A 23153-nucleotide genomic window follows, 5' to 3' on the forward strand; every position below is an offset into this window, starting at 1 on the left:
AAAAATAAAGAGGGGAGGGAGGCGGGAGATGAGGCAGACAGTAGATAGTGTTTATACAGATCTATGATGACATCACTTGAGGTGGGAATGGAGGAGAAAACAAACTCAAATCATGAACTTCCTCACTGGATAACAGCGAATTGACCTCCAAGAGGAGAGGGAGAGATTGAGATTTCTGAGGATTCTCAAACCACTCAGCAAACAGGGCTTGCATTCAGGTCAGCTCCTTAAGAGCCCGATTTTTTTATAAAAGGTTTATTATTCTGTGGGATTTTAAGAAGACTAGAGTGACTGCAGAAACAATTCTAGACTCTATGGCAGTGGTTCTCAACTTGGGGTCATGACCTCTCGAGGGGTCACTCGGTCCTTTGCTGGGGGTCACCAAGACAGCTTAGCAGTGGCATGGCACTGGCCTCCTCCGCACCGCCTCAGAGCTCATGTAAGCCATGGAAATCAACAAGGCTGTGCAGAGGAGGCTGGTGCCACGATGAGTTCTGCAGCATGCAGGATAAAAGGATTCAGATGTCTTTATACTAACGCCCGAAGCATGGGCAATAAAAAGGAAGAGCTGGAACTTCTCATGCTGATGGAAAGGTATGATCTAGTAGGCATCACAGAAACTTGGTGGAATGATTCTCATGACTGGAATGTAATGGTGGATGGATATGAACTGTTCAGAAAAAACAGAATAGATCGAAGAGGTGGAGGAGTGGCACTGTATGTGAGGAAAGGGCTTACCTGTCAGGAAATGCTAGTGAAGGAGAGGATATCTGCAGTGGAAAGCATCTGGGTGAAAATAAGCGAGGGGAAAACAAACAGTGTGGTGGTTGGTGTCTGCTACCGACCACCTGACCAACGAGAGGATGTGGATGCTGCACTTTGTGAGCAGCTTGAAAAAATATCCAAACGGCAGGACCTTGTCATCATGGGTGACTTCAATTTCCCAGATGTGTGCTGGGAAACTAACTCTGCGAAGCGTCCTCAGTCATGCAAGTTTCTGACCTGCCTGGCTGACAATTTCATTTATCAAATGGTAGATGAACCCACAAGAGGTTCAGCCATACTGGACTTAATACTGACCAACAGGCAAGAGTTGGTGGATGAGGTGAAGGAGGTGGGGACCCTAGGGGGAAGTGACCATGTATATAATATTTTAAATATTTAAAGTTTATATATAATACATTTGCTGTGTACTAGATATGTACACGAGAATTTATTTTAAAGCTAAAAGAACTAATGTATTAAACATAATGGTTTGCTCTTACATACCTTGTTCACTTAATGTAGTCTTTAATATATTAAACTATTCTGAGTACAAGCAATATATTTTTAAAACCACACAGTTTTTGAGTAGTTTTAAAAAATATACCAGGATGAAGGCAGATTTTGACAGCATATTTTTTTAAACATGCAGGTGGAAATTAACGATCCAGCTGACTAATAAGAATTCAAAACCAGAACTGCAATCAGTGCAATTTACTATTGGCTGTTAACTGAGATGATTAAATTTATGGTTCAAAATGTAGAAAGCATACCGATTAATTACTAATATAAATAGTTATGTAAATTATTTATCATTTTGGCTTCTATAATGTGATGTTCTATCAAATATTTAAGCAACACAACAGGGTGTTTCACTGCAGCAAGTTAGGTATGTGTGCCCACGGCTGAATTCCAGAAATAGTACCTCAGGCATAAATTAGTTTGCTGGATATATCGCATGATTAATATTTTCAGTGAATGTAATGAGGCATTTCAGTCCTGAATGTTCCACAGATTAGATACCCATCCAATGAATAGCAGTTTTAAACAATTAAGGGATTTAAAATATATTAATGCCACTTTTAAAAATTATCCTAATTAATGAGTTAAGTTAATGTATCAGTTATAAAACCTCAGTTCCTCAACAATGGCTCTTTCTGCATTCATCGTTCACTCTTGATTTTCACAGTGTTGAAAGTGGCTTTGAACAACTCTAAACAGGAGCATTTTCTTCTGTTTTTCTCCCTGTGTTTCCAGAGTGTGATCCCTTATGCGGGGGGGGCACACCAAGGCGGGACGGAGGAGGCCAGTGCCACGCTGCCACTGCTGCAGCCACTTCTCCTGTGACGCTGGCCTCCTCTGCATCACCTTGGTAAGCTCCAAGGTGGCATGGAGGAGGCCAGCACCATACTGCTGCCACTCTGGCCACCTCAGCTGCCACTCCACACCCCCTACAGTGAGAGCGATGGTGGCGTTTGCACACATGCACACGTGAGTGCCATGCCATACTGCCACCGCCCTGCCCCTGCTGAGAAAGGCTGGTCTAAATTATCTTCAATAAAGGAGTAAATAATGAAGGGGCCCAAGTTGTAGAAAATACCACATTATCTACAACAAGCACGGGACCTACAAAGATTACCAGGATTGCATTTTCTATTCCCTCCCTATCTCTTACTTTTCCTCTTTGTTTCCCCATGGCAGTAGCTGCAGCTGCTTCTCATTCCTTTTCTCCATCTATCTTTCCATTCTCCCATATGTCAGCCCTTGGAAGAATTGCAGAAATAATGAATACAATGGTATTAACATAGACCATTTCCACACTAGGAATCTGTTCCTAGACAGCCTTCAAATGTTGGTGGCTTTAGAGACCCTTCCACATGATGTCACCTGCATCCAAAGACTGTCTAGTAGCTGGGTTGAGTTTTGGCCATTTTTAACTCACAATTTCAGGAATTGCCAAAACTGGATTTATATCCCTAAATTGGGCATCCCATCAGTGAGCAACCATATGGAGGGGGAAAGGCGCAATAGTCTCTTCAGTGTTGTTCCGCCCTTACACCCACCCTCCCCTCTCCATTTCTTGTTCTGAGTAATTTTTTTAATAGTATGGTCCACATTGAAGCACAACCACAAATCTACACTGTCAAAGGTCAAATAAAATCTTCTGCTAAGTATCCATGATCTTTTTGAGATCAGGCAGGCAAAAAAATCTCCATTTCTGTTTTCTGGAGTTAGGAAGTGAGCTGGGAAAGACAGGGGCCAGATGATCAGGCAGCCTTCTCCCAATCATACAAGGGTCTAGGCGCTATGTTCTTAAGCTGATCAAAATGTCATTTGGGGCTCCATGGAACATGTTCAGCCTCTCAGAAATCCACCCAGATCGAAATAAAGTGCAAAAGAACGCGAATCCCAAAAGGAGGGGGAATGCTGTATTGTTCTAGCGTTTCTCCATAGCAATGCAGCAGTGCCTTAAAAAAAAAAAATTAAAATGCACCTGTGTTGTGGCGTTACCGCATAGCAATGCAGAATTGTCTTTTTTTTAAATTAATTTTGGGGCTGAAGTGGGGGAGAACATTTCAATCCACGAGATAACTGCTGCTTTGGTAGATGGCTTGCTGTGATTGACAAGCCAAGGAGTGGAGGGAGAGGCTTGTTTTGCTTTCCCTTGAAGCCTCATCAAGAGGCAAAAAGCTGTGATGGGGCAGAAGGAAAATGTGGGAGGGGTCTCCCCATGAGAAGGGCTGCAAACACGAGATTTACCATCCCGTGTTTGCAAGCAGGAAGCCACTCACGTTTTACCCCTCTGTGTGGAAATGGTCATAGTAAAAAGATCCACAAATGATTTGCTAAGTAGTACATGGGTGTTGGCAACCCTAACACCAAAGGTGGTGCTACATGGCATAATTTAATCACTTGTGCAAAACGGAGCTTTCAGTAGTTTAGGAGTGTGGCATTTTTGCCAAATTCCTCCCCCTACGACCAAGCCTCACTTGCATATTGTTCCTGAGGATCCTCAAGATCCTTTGACACACAGTGGGTAAAGTGGGGGGGGGGGGAGGTGGACAAGCCTTTCTCTACCAGCTAGAGCATATTGCTGAAAACATTAAGAAAGATAATTTATGTTTCTGTAAATGCATCAGAAAGTGGAACCTGAAGCAGTGGGGTCCTTAGACAACCAAGAGATTGAAGGACTCCTAGATACAGAGATTTCAGAGAAACTGGATGGAATTTTTGCATCAGTTTTCAATGTGAAAAATAAGGGACATATAAACTGAAGCCACTGCTCTCAGAAGGCATGTTGAAAAACTTGGTCAATCTGTTGACAAAAGGTGGAATTCCATAATATATATCCAAGGGTTCTTAAGGAATTAAATGTAAAATCGTTGATCTTTTAAAAACTTGTTCCTAAAATTAACCTCCAATCCAGACAACTAGAAGGTATTGTTAAATTTATATGTTGCCTCTCACCACCAAGCAGTCTCGAAAAACAGATAAACCAAAAGCCCACATAGACCCAACTAACGAAAAGCTAATCAGAAAAGATTTGCTTTGCAGGCCCTGCAGAACTTAGATACCGTAAGTCTTGCAGGTCCGTGTACCATCTGATAGCTGGTTCTTCCAAGATGGGCCACTATAAAGGTCCTTATCCTGGTGGACACCAGGCAAGTATTCCAGGGCGGGCACCACAAGCAAATGCAACATCAATTTTTTAAAAAGTGACCCAGAGGAGATCCAGGAAAGTACTGACCACTTAGCTTAACATCTGTAGCAAGTGGAGATCCCACATCCGGCCCATCCTCCATCAGTTGTAATGGTTGCCAGTTGAATTCTGGATCAGGTTAAAGGTTCTGGTAATTACCTTCAAGGCCATACATGGTCAGGGCCCAGTGTACCTGAGGTACGCCTCCCTGCCTATGCCCCCAAAAGAGCTTTATGCTCCGACGCCTCCAACCGGCTAATGGTCCCTGGCCCTAAAGAAGTTCACCTGGCCTTGACCAGGGCCAGAGCATTCTCTGTCCTGGCCCCCAGCTGGTGGAATGAGCTCCCAGAGGAGATCAGGGCCCTGACGGAACTAAAACAGTTCTGCAGGGCCTACAAAAGGGAGCACTTCCACCAGGCATTTGGCTTAGACTAAGCACAACCAACCAACATCTGCCGGGCCCCTACTCCCCCCCCCTGAAACCACTAGTCTCCTGGACCTGTTCGGATCAGTATTGTTTATGTTATACTATTACCCAGTTACATCAGTTAATAATATGAATGTTATAATTATTATATGTATGGTTCCATGTATACTTTCAGTTTCAGTTCTCTGTAAACCGCCATGGGCATCCGGGGAGGGCGGTATATAAATGAATAAATAAATAAGTTCCTAGATACTGACAAAGGAATTAACACCCAACAAAGGAAGAAACAGCATGGTTTAATTATAGGAAAGTCCCCTTACTAACCTTTTGGAGTTTTTTCAGAGAGTATTAAGCATATGGACAAAGTAATTCAGTAAACCATTTACTTGGACTTTCAAAAAGCTTTTAACAAAGTCCCGCACCAAAATAAATTGAGCACTGATGGGATAAGAAGACAGCTTTTATTGATCAGAAGCTAACTACATATCAGTAAACAGAGAATACTGTTCTCAGAATGGAGGAAAGTAACAGGTGCTTTCCACAGAAACCTGTATTGTGAGAGATGTTACTCAGTTCATTCATAACTGATATGGAATGGCGGGGACAGCAGTGAGAGGACTAAATTTGCAGATAATGCCAAATTATTCAGGACTGAGAGAACAAAAGCCACCTGTGAAGAACCCCAGAAGTATATTTCCAAAGCAGGTATATGGATGGCAATAACATGGCAAATATGCAACTGAGGTGAAAAAAGGAAATTTTGGCTAGAGATTAATTGTAAGCAGACAGCCATATCATAATGCCTTTGCATAGATCTAAGAGGGGGCTGATTATGAAATTCTGGCCAATTCTAACCAAAGCACTTGATCTGTATTCTATCTGTTGCCACTGCTAGATGAAGCACTCTCACAAGTCTGCTTCCTGATGGATAGCTTTCCTTTGCTTTTGCCCACTTTTTCTAAGTTGCCATTTCAGACTTTCCCCTGCATGAGGTTGTCAGGTTCCCTTTGGGAAACTCCGATTGATTTGGGGATGAAGCCTGAGGACCTCAGTGGGGCATGATGCAATACAGCCCATTTTCTACAAGGTAACTGATATCTGTAGTCTGGAGATGAGCTGTATTCCCAGGTCCCACCTGAAGGCTAGCATCCCTACACCTGCATATAATCCATTGAAGCATTTTACTTCCATAAGCTCTCTCATCATCACAGAGGCAGAAAAGTACTGCCCATCCTTCTTTTCTTTTTCTTTTTTTTTCTTTCCTTTTTTGTGCATGTGAACAATATTGATACAGCACAATAACATGAATGGGTGCTCACAGGACAACAGAGTTCTGCCTTTTCTAGACCTGAGAATGCATTTTTAAACAGTCCAATGCCTCCTTAAACACAGGCAAACCTGTATAGGCTTACTAGAAACCATATATAAAAACTATGGGGGGGGGGAGAAAATCTGACCACACTGCTGTCTATTTTACTTTCACACAAACATCATATGACATATCCTTCTGCCTGTCTCATCTTCCAAGTGACTAATGGGAAGCCCTTTTCCTCTCCTATCAGCAATCAGCACATTAAAGGTAAAAATGAGTTTTAATAGCTAAGCATACAATTCTACAGGATTCACACACACACACAAAGAAACAATTTATTATTCGCATAACAAAATGGTTGCAAGTGTTCCCAGAGAAAATGGCAGCAGTTTGGGGTGAGAAGAGGGAGAAGGTAGTTAAAAACAGATTATCAAAGTGGTTGAATGTGGACACTAACAAGACAAGCAAACTATAAAGGTGTCACAAAAACACTTCAACTTGGTTCCTTCCAGAAACATCAGTGCAAATATGGCAAAAAAAATACAGGTAAAGTTGGGAGGAATACTCTGCAGAAGTATTCCAATCTCTGTCTCTCAAAAATGACAATGCATTGCTGGAAAATGCTCAAGAGATTGCAGCACTTTCCCTATATGGAGATTTGAGGTGTTTTGTTCAGTAAATTAGTAAGCAAAGGGTTAGAAAATTATGCAAGGAGTAAAGACACCGGATGGGTAGAAGATTCAGGAAAGATAAGAGAAAGTCCTTTTTCATTCAATTAACCTGGAGAATTTACTGCCACTAGTTTAGTTTGCTTTAAAAGGAGATTCATGATATCAGATTCATGATATAGCCAAGAACTTTTCTGCCCTGGGAGGCAACAAAGAGCAAAGACTTTGGCCACTATCCCTTTTTTGCAGGCTTTCTAATGAAATTATTTGGTTATTACTATATGAAAGAGGAATCTAGATAAGATGGACTGCTAGTCTGATTGACCAGGGCTATTCTTAGACCATTTCCACATGAGGAATCTGTCTCTGGACAGCCTTCAGTTGCTGGCAGGTTTTAGAGCCCCCTCCACATGACATCATCTGCATCCTGAAGCTGTCCAGTTTTTAGCCAGATTTGCCTCGGGATAAGGGAAATCGCCAAAACTGGATTTGCCACCTCCTATCATGCTTCTCATCAGGAAGCAATGAGGGGCAAACTTGCATGGAGGGGGGAAAGCATGATAGTCTCTGAGTGTTGTTCCGCCCTCGCACCCGCCTTCCCCACTCCATTTCCTGCTTCAATAACTTTTTTTTAATGCTACGGTCCACGTTGCTGTGTGACCGCAAAGCTACTTTGTCAAAGTAAAATAAAATCTTCTATAAAGTGTCCATGGTCTTTTTGGGTTCAGGCAGGCCAAACACAGTCCTGTTTGTGTTTTCTGGTGGTGGAGAATGAACAGAGAAAGGGGGGGGGCACATGATGAAGCAGCCATCTCCTTATCAGTCAGGCATCTGTGTGCTTTGTTTTTAAGACCACTGTTTACACAAAATCACTCTTTGGGGTCCAGTTACCATTTTCAGCTTCTCATAAATCTACCCAGACATAAATAGAGTCTGAAACACCATGAATCCCAAAACGGGGGGATGCTGTATTATTCATGTGTTTCTCCATAGCAATGCGGCAGTGTTGATTTTTTTTTAATGTTCCTGTGTTGTGGCATTACCACATAGGCCCATTATGCATGGAGGGGAAGGTCCGCATTTGGGGTGGAATGGTGTCACCTAAAATCACCGATAACGCACGGCGCCAGCTACAACCGGCAGATTTGGTGCATGCCGCCGAAAAAGCTGCGTTAGCGAAATGCGGAAGAAAGCAGAGTTTTGGGCGACCAGGACGCAACCAGAAGCTGCGCCAGTGTCACTGCATGCATAATCGGTTACTCTGGGTTTTGCTGCCGTTGCGTCCCGTCCCGTGCGTAAGCGGTTTGCTTCGCGTCTTCCCCTTTGCGTTTTCCATGTGACCCGAAATCAACGTTTCGGCAGCCGTGCATAATAGGCCATAGCGAAGTGACTTTTTTTTTTTTAATTAATTTTGGGGCTTGGGGGGAGAAGAAAGTTTAAGTCCATGAGAGAACCATTGTGGTTGCTTGCTGTAATTGACAAGCCAAGAAGCGGAGGTGGGGGGAGAGAAGTTCAGCAGAAGGGTATGTCATATGATGTTTGTGTGAAAGTAAAATAGACAGCAGTGTAGTCAGATTTTCTTCAGATTTTCTCATTGGGATGCAATAAGCTGCAATGAGGCAGAGGGAAAATGTGGGAGTGGTCTCCCATGAAGAGGCATGCAAATCCACAGCTTACAACTACACATTTGCAAGCAGGAGGCAGTGTGAGGTTTGTGCCTCCATGTGGAAACCGTCTTAGAATCATAGAATCATAGAGTTGGAAGGGGCCATACAGGCCATCTAGTCCAACCCCCTGCTCAACGCAGGATTATCCCTAAGCATCCTAAAGCATCCAAGAAAAGTGTGTATCCAACCTTTGCTTGAAGGCTGCCAGTGAGGGGGAGCTCACCACCTCCTTAGGCAGCCTATTCCACGGCTGAACTACTCTGACTGTGAAAATTTTTTCCTGATATCTAGCCTATATCGTTGTACTTGAAGTTTAAACCCATTACTGCGTGTCCTCTCCTCTGCAGCCAACGGAAACAGCATCCTTCCCTCCTCCAAGTGACAACCTTTCAAATACTTAAAGAGGGCTCTCATGTCCCCTCTCAACCTCCTTTTCTCCAGGCTGAACATTCCCAAGTCCCTCAATCTATCTTCATAGGGCTTGGTTGGCCCCAGATCATCTTCGTCGCTCTCCTCTGTACCCTTTCAATTTTATCTACGTCCTTCTTGAAGTGAGGCCTCCAGAACTGCACACTGTACTCCAGGTGTGGTCTGACCAGTGCCGTATACAATGGGATTTTGACATCTTGTGATTTTAATGTGATGCCTCTGTTGATACAGCCCAAAATGGGCTTTTTTTACCGCCTACTCATGTTTAGTTTACAATCCACAAGTACCCCAAGGTCTCGTTCACACACAGTGTTACCTAGAAGTGTATCCCCCATCCAGTAGGCATGCTTTTCATTTTTCTGACCCAGATGCAGAACTTCACACTTATCTTTATTAAATTGCATCTTGTTCTCATTTGCCCATTTTTCCATTGTGTTCAGATCTCGTTGAACTCTGTCTCTATCTTCCGGAGTATTTGCCAGTCCTCCCAATTTGGTGTCATCTGCAAACTTGATGAATAGTCCCTCCACCCCCTCATCTAGATCATTAATAAATATGTTAAAAAGTACCGGGCCGAGCACCGAGCCCTGAGGTACCCCGCTACTCACCTCTCTCCAGTCTGATGAAACACCATTGACAACAACTCTTTGAGTGCGGTTCTCTAACCAATTTCCTATCCACCTAACTATCTGAAAATCCAGATTGCAGTCCTTCAACTTATCCATCAGAACATCATGGGGAACCTTGTCAAAAGCTTTACTAAAATCCAAGTAAATGACATCAGCCGAATTTCCCCGATCCAGCAAACCTGTTACTTGGTCAAAAAAGGAAACTAGGTTGGTCTGGCAGGACCTGTTGGGAGACAAATCCATGCTGACTTCCTTGGATCACCAAATTGTCCTCCAGATGTTTGCAGATCGCTCCCTTTAATATCTGCTCCATTATCTTCCCCACAACAGAGGTCAGACTCACTGGTCTGTAGTTTCCCGGGTCATCCTTCCTCCCTTTTTTGAAGATCGGAATAACGTTTGCTCTCTTCCAGTCCTCCCGGACATCTCCAGTCCTTAAAGAGGTTCCGAAGATGATGGACAAGTGCTGTGCAAGTTCTCTGGAAAGTTCTTTGAGTACTCTCGGGTGCATTTCATCCGGCCCAGGGGATTTGAACTCATCCAGTGCAGCTAAATGCCTCTCAACAACCTCTCTATCCATGTTAACCTGCCACCCAGACATTATCTCTTGGCTCCTGCCATCTCTAGATGTGCCTAAACACTTTGACCTGTGGGAAAAAACAGATGTAAAATAGGCACTAAGCCTTTCTGCTTTCTCTGCATCTTCCGTTAGTTTGTCCATCCGCACCCAACAGTGGTCTTATATTCTCTTGTTCTCTAGCACCAACATAACTGTTTGTACCATAAATTAAAGTGTAATACTATGCTACAAATTAAGGAACTAGATTTGTATTATATCTAGTCAGGGACATATCAAACTAGGAATTTAGCAGCTGAGGAAGTAATTCTAAAGCAAAGATTTATTTTTTAATTTAACTTGATAGTGTTCATAATGTACACCATAGACAGTATGTACTCTGCATTCCTTCCCCACCCTGTCCAGCATGCAAAGCTGACTGAGCAGATGCTTGTAGTAAAAAGCATCTCCAACATTACTGTTCTCTGAGTACAGCAATGTCAAATAACCAAAATATGAAGTGACAGGTAAAGAATAAATGCACAGAGAATAAAGCTAGCTGTTGTTTTGCTTGCTACCAGGCAATTGACAGTGAAAAAATATGAAACACAATTAGTTGTTCCAGAATTTTTTTTCCAAGAACCACCTAAAATGCCACTAGCGAGATCTTTCATAAGAAAATGTGGCCATCTCAGATTCTATATAGTGTTTTCTGGATGTTGACCAAAGTATAATTGCATAAAAAGTTAAAGATACTTGGGTTAAAAGGTAAGACAGAAGTGAATTTGGGTAAAAGAGAATCCAGATAAGGAATAATCCCAGACCTACAATCACAGAGTAAATTATAAGTAAATCCTATTACCCATATCTAAGCATACTGTGTGGCAGAGACCACTAGACATTGTAGGAACAAGGAAAGACTATTCAACAGCTCAATATGCTTGTCCTTTTCTGCTTACTTTAATATTAATTATTTTTGGCAAATCCTTAATCTCCTCCTCCTCCAGAAACTAATCTCAAACTCATTTAACCAAAGAGTGTAAAGCTCTCATTAACTTGTCCATGAGGTTTATTACTCCACAAGACTTCTAGGACTCAGAAAGAGTCTGTTTTTACTAAGGGACTTATCCAGATGGGCCCTTAAGAATGTCCAGCGGGATTTAGTGGCAAATATGGCAGATTTCCCACAATTTATTTAAAATATTTGTATCCCACCTTTCTACAATGGCCAACACGGCTTACAAAATATAAACACTTAAAACCATAGTTAACATATAATTCAAATTACTTTTTCACCAAGTGCATAAAGTTAAAAACTCCTGCAACAAATATTGCCACAACTGCCAAATGCTCAAGATGTGTCAAAATAATTCTGCTTTGTACCTTTTATGGAAGAGAGAGAGTATGGGAGCTTTCCTTACAGTATCTGCAGGCTGTTCCAAAGTAGAGTCATAGCCAGCGAAAACAAGTACAGTATTTGCTGGCGTATAAGACTACTTTTCCCCCCTGAAAAACATGCCTCCAAGTGGGGGGGTCGTCCTATACACTGGGTGCACTTCAGTTGGGATAGACACAGCTGCCCATAGTGGCCCATAGTACTGTAATGTAATGTAACAAACTCTATATTTTGAGTGGAAATATTGGAGGGTCATATTATACGCCCAGTCGTCTTATACGCCGGCAAATACGGTACATATAAGCACATCTCCCAATAGAAGGGACCACCAAAATGAGCCAACTAACTACTTTTACTGATAAACAGATCATATGGAAACAGGTAGTCCACTGGATACATAGGTCCTAGGCCATCAAAGACTTTAAAGATAAGAACCAGTCCCCTATAATTGTGTCCAGAAAAAGACATTTATCCAAACAAACCAAAGCACAGGTATAATATGATCATACTGGTGTAAATCAGCCCTACAATCTAAAATTTGGGAACCACTTGTAATGGCTAAGGTAAAGAGCTGCATAGTTGACTATCAATGCTTACCAGTGACAGTCACTAGACTTTGGACAATCTCTGCCAAAGGGCGTACATGTCTGTTTAAAAGGATCAATAAAAGACTCAGTCCTGAGGGACACAACAGATCATGTTTCTGATGTGATTGCCAGCTTGGTTGGGAGCCATATTGGTGTAGTGCGGACTGGAGAGCCAGTTTGGTGTAGTGGTTAGGAGTGCGGACTTCTAATCTGGAATGCCAGGCTCGATTCTGCACTCCCCCACATGCATCCAGCTGGGTGACCTTGGGCTCGCCACGTCACTGATAAAACTGTTCTGACCAAGCAGTGATATCAGGGCTCTCTCAGCCTCACACACCCCACAGGGTATCTGTTGTGGGGAGAGGAATGGGAAGGCAAATGTAAGCCCCTTTGAGCCTCCTTTGGGTAGGGAAAAGCAGCATATAAGAACCAACTCTTCTTCTTCTAGTGATTAAGAGTGGCGGCTTCTAATCTGGCAAGCCATGTTTGATTCCCATGCAGCCAGCTGGTTGACCTTGGGCTCATCACAGCACTGATAAAGCTGTTCTGACGGAGCAGTAATATCAGGGCTCTCTCAGCCTCATCTAACTCACAGGGTGTCTGTTGCGGGGAGAGGAAAGGGAAAGAGATTGTAAGCTGCTTTGAGACTCCTGGTAGAGAAAAGCAGCATATAAAAACCAACTCTTCTATGACTGACGTACCTTTTGAGTTCTAATATTCAATACAGCAATAGAATCAGCTCAGTGCCAAGCCAATGCCTTCCAGATGCTTTATTAAAATGTCATCAGGTATAATAAAATCAACAATAAGTTCTCCTCATCAATTTGCAGCCAGAGATGATCCAGAGAGAGCAATAGGTGCCCTATCAGTACCCAAACCATGTATATAAACAGATTAAAATAGGTCAAGGGCAGTTTTCTCATCCAACTATACCTGGAGTTGTTTTGCTACCACTTTTCCTATCAATTTCTAGCAAATTCATCACAATGCTTTCCTAATTATTCTTCCATCCAGGGCTGAAGCCTCCCTTCCAAGACTTTATTTACTATTTGAAATAATTGTGCTGGGCAGGATTCCACTGTGATGGAGGCAGAGAGAAAAAAACTTTTGATGCAATTTTTGGCTATCAAGCCATATGCAGTCTGGACCCAGTGTACCTGAGTGACCACCTTGCTGTCGATACCCCCCCCCCCCAAAAAAAAAGAATTCTGCATTCTGTCATATCCAACTGGCTGGCCATCCCTGGCCCCAAGGAAGCACGCCTGACCTCAACCAGGGCCAGAGCCTTTTCTGTCTTGGCCGCACATGGTGGAATGACCTCCCATAAGAGTTCAGGGCCCTGCTGGAGCTAGCACCGTTCTGCAAGGCCTGCAAAAAGCAGCTCTTCCACCAGGCATTTGGTTGAGGTTGTATGCTGCCCTAGCTGGCCACACCCAGTGGCAGCTTTGCAGTAAGGTGCCTGGGCTGCAGAGCCTCACCGGAGTCCACACCAAAGCAAAGTCAAACGTCCAAGTCGTTAGGAATCAAAGCAAGCATAGTTAAGGGCAAGGCAAAGAGTAGTCGAGGGAAAGCCAAGGTCAGAGTCCAGATACATATATTCACAAAGCAGTCCAATTACCAGGTGCGTAGTGAAAAGCCATTTGCCAGGAGAGCCGATGGGGGTCAGAAGCTTGCAGACCAAGGAATCCAAGCTGGACAGGAGGGTTTCTGTATAGACTGCACCCACGCCAAAGAGCTGCTGCTGTCTCACCTAAAAGCAGCCCAGCTAATTGCCTGTACCTGGGGGATGACTCACCAGGAGCTATCCCAGCTGGGCCCCATCTACTTTGACAGCGTGCCTGCAGTCTCTGGCTCCAGCGTTCAGCAAACACCACCCTCCTGCTTTGCCTGTCATTCAGACGAGCTGTCAGGGCTGGAATGCATCTGCGGCAGCCCCAAAGATGCCTCTTGGGAAGAGCCTGGCTGACTTGTGCTGCTTTCCCCTGCTGCACATTCAGAGGCCTATCTCTCTTCTGCCAGAGCTGACTCAGCTGCAGGACCTGGTTGCTGTGACAACTCCTGGGAGACAGGAGGTAGCAGCGGGGGCATGACAGGTTGACTGGACCAGCAACTTCTACTGGGCCCCCCAAAACCCCTCCCCATGAACTGAACTCTGATCATCCATGGGAACACAGTTAATGTGTTAATGTCATTACCACCAGTTACTGTAATGTTATTATAATCACTGTTATTACTGTTGTTTCATTTGACATTATTATGAATTTTACTGTACTTATGCATGTTTCCCCATGTTCTATGTAAACCACCTTGAGCCATGAGGGAGGGCAGTATATAAGTATAAGAAAATAAATATAAATAAATAAATTATTGCCACCTTGTAATGTGCCATAAAGTGTGTTATATGTCAGCGGTCTCCAACCCGACCGGTACCGGTCCATGAATCAGTCGGTACCAGGCCGCAGCTCCTCCTCATCCTCCTCCCTGGCTCCTGCCTTCGGGGCTGACATGCCACTCTGTCGCCGGGTCACCTTTGTTGCTCTTCAGCGGCTGCCATGTCTGGGGCTCCCCCTCGGCGTGGCACTGCGCAGCTGCTGCTGGCAACACCCCCCAGCGGGAGGCAGGGAGTCAGGGGTGCCGGCGGAATATCAAGTGGAGCAGGGGCTCAGGCGGAAGTGGCTTCCCTCGTCAAAAGACTACCCCCCCCCCCGGGCCTCAGTAAAATTGTCAAGCATTGAACGGTCCCCGGTGATAAAAAGGTTGGGGACCACTGTTCTATGTGATCATCCTGAGTTTTCTGCCACAAGTTATAGCAGTCAAATGTTGTGGACTGTTCTTTTAAACATTCACATTGAGAACATTATTACCTACTGATTTACTTCGTATCGTTTTGGACAAATACTCCTTCACTACAGCCACAATAACATTACCTGTTCGGCCTAGACAGTATGCAGAAGGGGTTTCCAACCTTATTGAACCTACGTACATTTTGGATTTGGGGCACTAACTGAGCTATATGAATTGCCATTGGAGACCAGTTATATATCCAAAACTCCTGGTGATGCAGCAGAAGTCTTGAGTTATTATCTGGCTGCTATGATTAAACAATTAAATCGAAACAAAACCACGGAAAGACAGAGCTAATGTTGCAAGGGAAGGTGGAGTTTTACTGGGATTCAGCTGACTGTTGTTAACTCAATTTAGTGCCCCGGGGTTATACTGGGGTTACTACTGGAGAAACAAATAAATGTTGCTACCAAAATGCCCTCTTCCAAATCAGTGTAGCCCAGAAAATGGTCCCCTATACTGTTACAGATAATCTGGCCACCTGAACATGTGTCCCAGTAACAAGACTGTTGAAATGTACTCTGTCTAGTTCTTCCCTCAGAGTTAAGCTGGAGACTCCAGGTGGTATAGAATAATGCTCAGTTATTGCTTATGCAGAGGGATATTGTTTGCATTGGAAGTAAGGACTCTGACACATTTGACAAAACTAATGGATAAGTCGTCTGGCCCACATGAGAGACCATGGCCTTAAAGGCTTTCCTTTTATGGCCTTGATCCCTCATATCCACCAGACCTCCTTTCTTTTTATGTTACACTGTGACAATTTTGCTCATCTGAGAGAGACCTTCTGCAGCTGAAACCCTGCAAATGGGGAAAAAAATCATCTACCAGTAATGCCTTTGCGGCCCCACCTTATGGAATGGCCTACCTGAGGAGGTCAGGAAGGCTCCCACCTTCCTGGCTTTCTGCAAACTATGTAAAACTTAATTGTTCAAGGGGGCTTTTTTCACAAGAAATAGGGTGGCCCTGTAACAGTATGCTTCAGAAAGAAGTTTGGGGTACAGGGTTAGGGACTAGATATGGGCATAAGCCCCAAAAAGTTGTTTGGTCAGGGTATGGGACATCTCCTGAACTGAACCCCAAACTAAACTCACCCCAAAAGGCCCTAGCAACTTGGTGACTGCATTTATGGACTACTGTTTACATTGTTTTGTGTGCGGTGTGTAATTTGCCTGTGTAACTCTATAATCCAGGCAAGCTAACCTCAGATGTGACCTGGGGAATCTCCCAGAATTACAGTTTATCTCCAGACAACTGAGATCGGTTCCCTTGTAGAAAACTGATATATTGGAGGGTGGGTGGGTTCTATGGCATGATATCCCAGTGAGGTGCCTGTCTTTCCCAGGCTTCACATCCAGATCTCCAGGACTACCCCACCCTGTGCCCAGTGGTCAGGAAGGACCTCACCACCCTACACGAATTTCTGTCCTCTTGTGCAGCTCTTTATATTCACATCCTTCTGAGCACAACGGTTATTGCTGCAAATATACACACTGCCCATCACACTTTCTCTTGATGTGCAGTAAATACAAAGAGATGCACTTACTTGACTTCTGTGGATCAAGAACCAAAAAGACTGAGGCTTGTTAGCTAACATTTGTAAAGCTCTGATGTTCAAAACAAAACACTGTTGCTTCTAAGGGGAAAGTAGCTTTTCTAGGGGGTAATCTAAGGACAGAAGAATAGTGGCTGTTGAATGCTCAGCTCTATCCCATGTGCTAATTCTCCATTTCAAATCACACATATTCTGCCACTCCCACTTTGGGATTATAAATACATATTTGTAAGCAAAGAAATTAAAAGACGCTTGCTCCTGGGGAGGAAAGCTATGGCAAATCTAGACAGCATCCTAAAAAGCAGAGACATCACCCTGCCAACAAAAGTGCGTTTAGTCAAGGCTATGGTCTTCCCAGTTGCAATGTATGGCTGTGAAAGTTGGACCATAAGGAAGGCCGAGCGTCAAAGAATTGAGGCTTTTGAACTCTGGTGCTGGAGAAGACTCTTGCGAGTCCCTTGGACTGCAAGGCGAACAAACTGGTCAGTCCTAGAGGAGATCAGCCCTGCCTGCTCCTTAGAAGGCCAGATCCTGAAGATGAAACTCTAATATTTTGGCCACCTCATGAGAAGGAAGGACTCCCTGGAGAAGAGCCTAATGCTGGGAGCGATCGAGGGCAAAAGAAGAAGGGGACGACAGAGAATGAGGTGGATGGATGGAGTCACTGAAGCAGTAGGTGCAAACTTAAATGGACTCCAGGGAATGGTAGAGGACAGGAAGGCCTGGAGGATCATTGTCCATGGGGTCGTGATGGGTCGGACACAACTTCGCACATAACAACAACAATATTTGTAAGGGCAAGTGCCCTAGGATGGACACATGGAGCCAGAGAAAAGGGGCACAAAGGCCTTCCCTGGTTCCCTCTCTGCCAGTGGAAGTGAAGTGGGAGGTAAACTGGGAGGTAAACTCCCCCCCCCTCCCACAGAGCTCCCTTCCAGCCTCAAGTGACGGAATACTTTTTAAAGGTGAGTTCCCCCTATATACTGTTGTGGTGGTTGTTGTTGTTTATTAAATTTCCATATTGCCATCCCGAACTGGCTGAGAACGGTGTAGATAATACAATTAACAGTTAACAATTAAAACCAACATAATAAAATATTAAACATTAATCAATATAAGGTAAAGGTAAAGGTATCCCCTGTGCAAGCACCGGCTCATGTCTGACCCTTGGGGTGACGCCCTCCAGCATTTTCATGGCAGACTCAATACAGGGTGGTTTGCCATTCCCTTCCCCAGTCATTACTGTTTTAGCCCCCAGCAAGCTGGGTACTCATTTTTCTGACCTCAGAAGAATGGAAGGCTGAGTCAACCTTGAGCCGGCTGCTGGGATTGAACTCCCAGCCTCATGGGCAGAGGTTCAGACTGCATGTCTGCTGCCTTACCACTCTGCGCCACAAGAGGCTCTCTTATCAATATAAAGATCAGCAAATTAGCAGCATTTAGAAACAACAGCAGCATTAATTCGTTTCCTTACTACCCAGAAATTGGTAACTGCCCGTAGATCTTTTCTAGGCTGTCTCTCTCTATGGGGGTGTTTTGTTGGGGGGGGCATTAATGTTGTTAGGCCATTGACCCTAACTAAAGGTTTGGTGGAAGAGCTCCATCTTGCTGGCCCTACAAAACTGTGCAACTCCAACAGAATCCAGATCTCCTCTGGGAACTCATTCATAGAATCATAGAATCATAGAATCATAGAGTTGGAAGGGGCCATACAGGCCATCTAGTCCAACCCCCTGCTCAACGCAGGATTAGCCCTAAGCATCCTAAAATTCCACCAAGTAGGGGTCAGGACTGAAAACATCTGGCCCTAGTTGAGGACAGGAATGCTTCCTTGGGGGCAGGGATCACCGGCCTCAGGTATGCCGGGCCTAGACTGCGAATGGCCTTAAAGGTAAGTAGCAGAATTTTACACCTGATCTCGAATTCAGCTGGAAGCCAATGCAGCTACCAGAGCACAGGCCAAATATGGCCCCTCCCAAGTGTTCCTGTGAGGACCCAGGCAGCTGCACTCTGAACCAACTGCACTTTCTGGGTCAGGGATAAAGGAAGGCCAATATAGAGTGAGTTACAGACAGTTGTATGCAAGTCCAGCTGCACACCTGTAAGCTAGCACGTGTAGGGTATATCATGTAGCTCAGCCATAATTCTTTTCTCCATCTAATTATTAAGCCCTACTGGATTACAAGATGTGCAATTTACAAATAATGATTTCCTAGTCCACCCACCACTGGCAAAAGTTAGTTTCAGAGCAATGTAAATGTAAAATCCATGGGTTCAGAGATGGGCATGGACACCGGATCCAGCAGATGGGATCTAGCCACGCATTAGTCAATTTCATGCTGGCTAGGATCCTGCCTTGTACCTCAAGCTTGTACCTGCCTTGTACCTCAACCTTCAGTAGGGCTGCAAACACAACAGTAGATGTTATCGCTTTAGCTGTGAGAGAGGTAGGGCTGATTGTTACAAATTAGGCTTCTTTCGTTTTACAGAAGCCAAGGTATTTCCATGCGTCTATTGCAGCATCAGAGATATGCGGTTAAAACAGTAAATGCTAAGCCACAAATTCGACTGATGAAAATCCAAGCACACTATGGTAAGCATTCTGTGGAAATCTTCTGCACAAACTCTTATAAAACAGGACATTTTTGCTAACAATTCATCCACTTAGTTCAGTAAACCATCAGATCAAACAGAAATCAATGGGCAAGACACCTTTATAAGGTTGTGCTTTAAACTGGCTTTTCAGTAATACACTGGCATGCAGTTTGAGACAATCTAGTTTCTTCTGCTCATTTAAAAATGAACAAAGGACCAGTATTTGGTTATGAGCTCCTTTCAAGGATACTTCACCAAGTTACTTTTTTTCTTCCAACTTTTGCATTATTAGTCTTCATTTTCTGGTAACATTTGTAGCTCTTTTCTAAACACTAAGGACACAGATATCTTATGCTCCCATTAGTTTGTTATATAAGTCTGGGCTGCTTATCTTGTAAACTTTATACTAAGGGGGAAACCCCATTTTTAGTCCTACTTGCTGATCTCTATTTTGTACTTTTAAAAGAAACATATTCCATTGTACCATGATCAGGCCTTTTCAATACAGATAACAAGAGACCAAATTTTGACAGACTCCCTGCAAAGCACATATAAAGAAATGTTATGCTAACTGGCAAAACAGTATAGAATGTATGCTCTGGTTTTCTATACTTTTCATTTATCTTTTCACTTTTGGAAATTTACACAAAAGCATGTACTTTACAAAATCTGCAGTTATATTATCTGGAATTAAACTAAGCAGCAATATCAAATTGTTTTCTCTTAATAATGTTATATTACATATTCACTAAGACTGATAAAACAGAATGTGCATACAAGACAGAGAAGCAACTGGATTTCCATGAGCAAGTATGTTCCTTTTTCTAAACCCAAATATGTTTCCATGGTACAGTTTAAATATACAAGAGTATGCCTACTCTAAATTTTGGAGGGTGGACTTGGTCAGAAGGATTGATAAACTACAAGAAGCTAGTATAGTGATGAACAAAATACTAGAGTTCTTCTATTAACGGCTTAATTTCAAGAGGGATACAGACATATCATACGAGTGTAAAACATGGCCCAGAAGATCATAATGACCGTTTATGCACTGGAGGTTTCATGCCAGGCTGTAGGCTGGAGTTTTAGTTGTGGCAGGTTGGCCCACCTCTTCCTGCACCCATGCAGAGGAGGATTTGGCCCGATGCACCTCATCTGCCCCCGATTTGCACTCCTGCACAGAAGCTGGGGCACTGAAGTTCCCAGTGCATAAACGGTCAGTGAGGGCACATGCTCTGATAAAGCTCCATTATTATCCCTGTGATATAAATGACTGGTAGAGCCTACTGGCTTAAATAGGAATTGACAACTGTTAATGATATCAGGGACATGCCTATCAAAGAATCATCCCAACCGCACAGGAGAAATTTATTAGCCAGAGTAACTTCCATAAGCAGATTTCCTTAGTGGATTAAGAAGCACCTGAACAGATAGGATGCTGATCCCTAACCATTACCTATATCCAGATGAAAGGTGATATGAGTAATTCCAATTACATGAATTATTTTCCCCATACAATAAACACTTTTGTTTAATGCAATCTACAGAAAATTAAGTGGGAGTTAAAGCCAATCAAAAGAGTTGACTAAGACAAACACAGAGCAAAGCTGGAGGGGAGGCAGGATATAAATTAAAGGATAATAATAATAATAATAATAATAATAATAATAATAATAATAATAATAATAATAATAATAATAATAATAATAATAATAGCAGCAGCTGTGGAATTGCTCTGTATGGAAATTTAGCACAGGACCAGCAGTGAACAAGAGAGAACAAGGTGAACCATGCTAGAGAATGGTGGAGGGGATTGTGAGGCAAGGAATAAACCAAACACAGATGGCTCTAGCAAACAGAAGCCATGACAAATGTTAGCAAGAATGGAGAAGGGGAGGGGGTTATCAGCTTGGGGGGAAATTCAGGCCTATTCAAGTATTCAGAACCTAAATAGAGTGCTTGCACAAGGAATTTCTGTCAGTCCATCCTCCCAATATAAAGCAAGGCCACATATTTTTAAACACCTGCTCACCCTATCTCATATTCCAACCATAGTGTTAGCCAGAAACAAGGGAAAATGCCAGGCTGCAGGCCCATTCTGGACCATTCATTTTAAAGCACAATGGCCAGAAGCCAAAGAACTGTGAAAGTAGCTCCAGACACTTTACGCTTCTTTGTTCTTGACAGATGCCACAAAAGCAACATGACAAACTTTAAGGGAAACTGAAGGGAATTTTAAAAGCCACGTATAATATTATATGTTCAAAGAAAATAAATTACAAAATGGGCTTGTTTATGACCCAGCTGAATGAACTCTAAATGAAGCAGTTTTGGTAAATCAAGATACCTTTGAGTGTTTGTTTTTACAAAGAAAGGGCTTCTCTGAACCCATCCTCATGAAACTCAGCTAGTGGAAGATTTAAATTCATTGGATTTTTTAAAGTATCTTGCACTTGATTGTATGCACCAATTCTTATTCTGAAATCAACCTGTCTACTGCTACCATTTTCAAAACAGAAAACAGCACACAAACCGTTCTCAATTCATATATGTGTATTTTAAGGCTAATAGCTAAACAACTATCTCAGATGCCCTTTTGGTACTGATACAAGGATAATGCTCTTTCATACTCTTGATCCCGTTCCCCATTTTTTAAAAAGGAAGAAAGTGATTGTAGGAAGGAAAGATATATCTGTGCAAGGTAAAATTGAGATGGGGGCATATAAGTACTCATCAACAAGACATGGAGGAGCACTTGCTCTGTAGGCCACTTAAACCCCCAGAGGAAAATGGGCCTCAGTTTGATATATTTTACCATTCGCCAATCAGAGAAAACAAGGCTACAGGAAGGGGGAAATAACCAATGTCCTGCTGGTAAAATCTTGCAAAACTGTCAGGCATCTGTGCATGCAGGCTAGTGCAGCTATTGTGTCGAAAGCTGCAACTAATGTCACAGTTATTTGGATGAAGAGAAGATGGCATCCTTGCACCGTGGCTAGAGTCCTCGTCCCTTGCCCAGCTCCAAAGGACAGAAACCAAGCGCGGTTCTGGCCGGCACGTCTCCCGCGACCACCCAAGCGGGAGCCACCGCCCGGCGGGCTGCTCTCGACAGCGAGAGGCGGCCGCGTCCCTTGCCCGGGGGAGAGAGGCGCCCAGCTCCTGTGGCGGGGACTGCGGCGGCGGGCTGTTCCCAGCGATTCCTCCCCGGCCGCTCCGCGCGGAGGCGATTCCCCAGCGGGGGCGAGGGGCGCCGGCCTTACCTTGCTCCGCGTGGACCCGCTGGCAAAAGACGAAGAGCACGCCGAGGAGCATGACCGCTTTGGAGAGGGGCCCTCGGCCGGCCGCCTCGCCGCTTCTTCGGTCAGGGGGCCATAGCAGGCGCCGGCGGCGCAGGCGAGCGCCTGCCGCAAACAGTCCCCGCAGGCGCACGGGAGGCTCACGCCTCTGGGCGACACCAGCCGGCCCCGCCGCCGCCTCGCAGAGAGCCATTTGTGGGGCGGCTGAGCTCACACATCCCTCGCGGCGGTCGGCGCCTGCCCTCCGGGGCCTCGGCGCTCTCGGCTGCCCATGGCTCCTCCTCAGCCGCCGCCGCCGCCCGCTTCTTCTCCGCCTCTGCCAGGGGGCGAGCGCCTGCCAATGCCGCCCGCTACTGCTGCGCAGCGGCAGGTGCAAAGGCTGTGGGGAAGGAGCAGCAGCCGAGCGAGGTGCTTGACGGAATGGGACCCACCCGCTGCTGGCCCTGCCCGCCGCTGCCGCCGCCGCTTGCGCCGCCGCTGCCGCTGCCGCCGCCTTGCCAGGAGCCTCCTTGCGCCGGAGACGTGTTGGCCTGGCGGCAAACAGACGCCGAGGGCTTCTTTTCCTTCCTCTCGGCCGGCGTGCCGGACGAGTCCTTCCCTCGCTCTGGGGCTGCGACGGGGGTTGCAGCGTCGAAGGAGCGCTTCATCGACAAAGGGATCACGTCGCAGCCCTCCTCCCCTTTCCCGCTTTCGAGATGCCGAGACAGCGACGCGCCTGAGGCAAGAGGGA

The 23153-nt window shown here is 44.6% G+C and overlaps 1 protein-coding gene across 4 annotated transcripts in view; it reads right to left on the reverse strand.

Moving 5' to 3' along the window:
- The window catches only part of KIAA1549L (KIAA1549 like), a 221903-nt gene extending 198750 nt beyond the window's left edge, over positions 1-23153 (reverse strand). For 3 of the 4 annotated variants that reach the window (XM_077321902.1, XM_077321900.1, XM_077321901.1), the window contains exon 1: positions 22388-23152. In XM_077321902.1, coding sequence (XP_077178017.1) covers positions 22388-22616 — 229 coding nt within the window. In that variant the 5' untranslated portion in view covers positions 22617-23152. Of the gene's footprint in view, positions 1-22387 lie in introns of all 4 variants that reach the window. The other variant, XM_077321898.1, reaches the window with a different exon arrangement.

Source organism: Paroedura picta, chromosome 2 (assembly GCF_049243985.1).
Source record: "Paroedura picta isolate Pp20150507F chromosome 2, Ppicta_v3.0, whole genome shotgun sequence".
In the NCBI taxonomy this organism is placed as follows: domain Eukaryota; kingdom Metazoa; phylum Chordata; class Lepidosauria; order Squamata; family Gekkonidae; genus Paroedura; species Paroedura picta.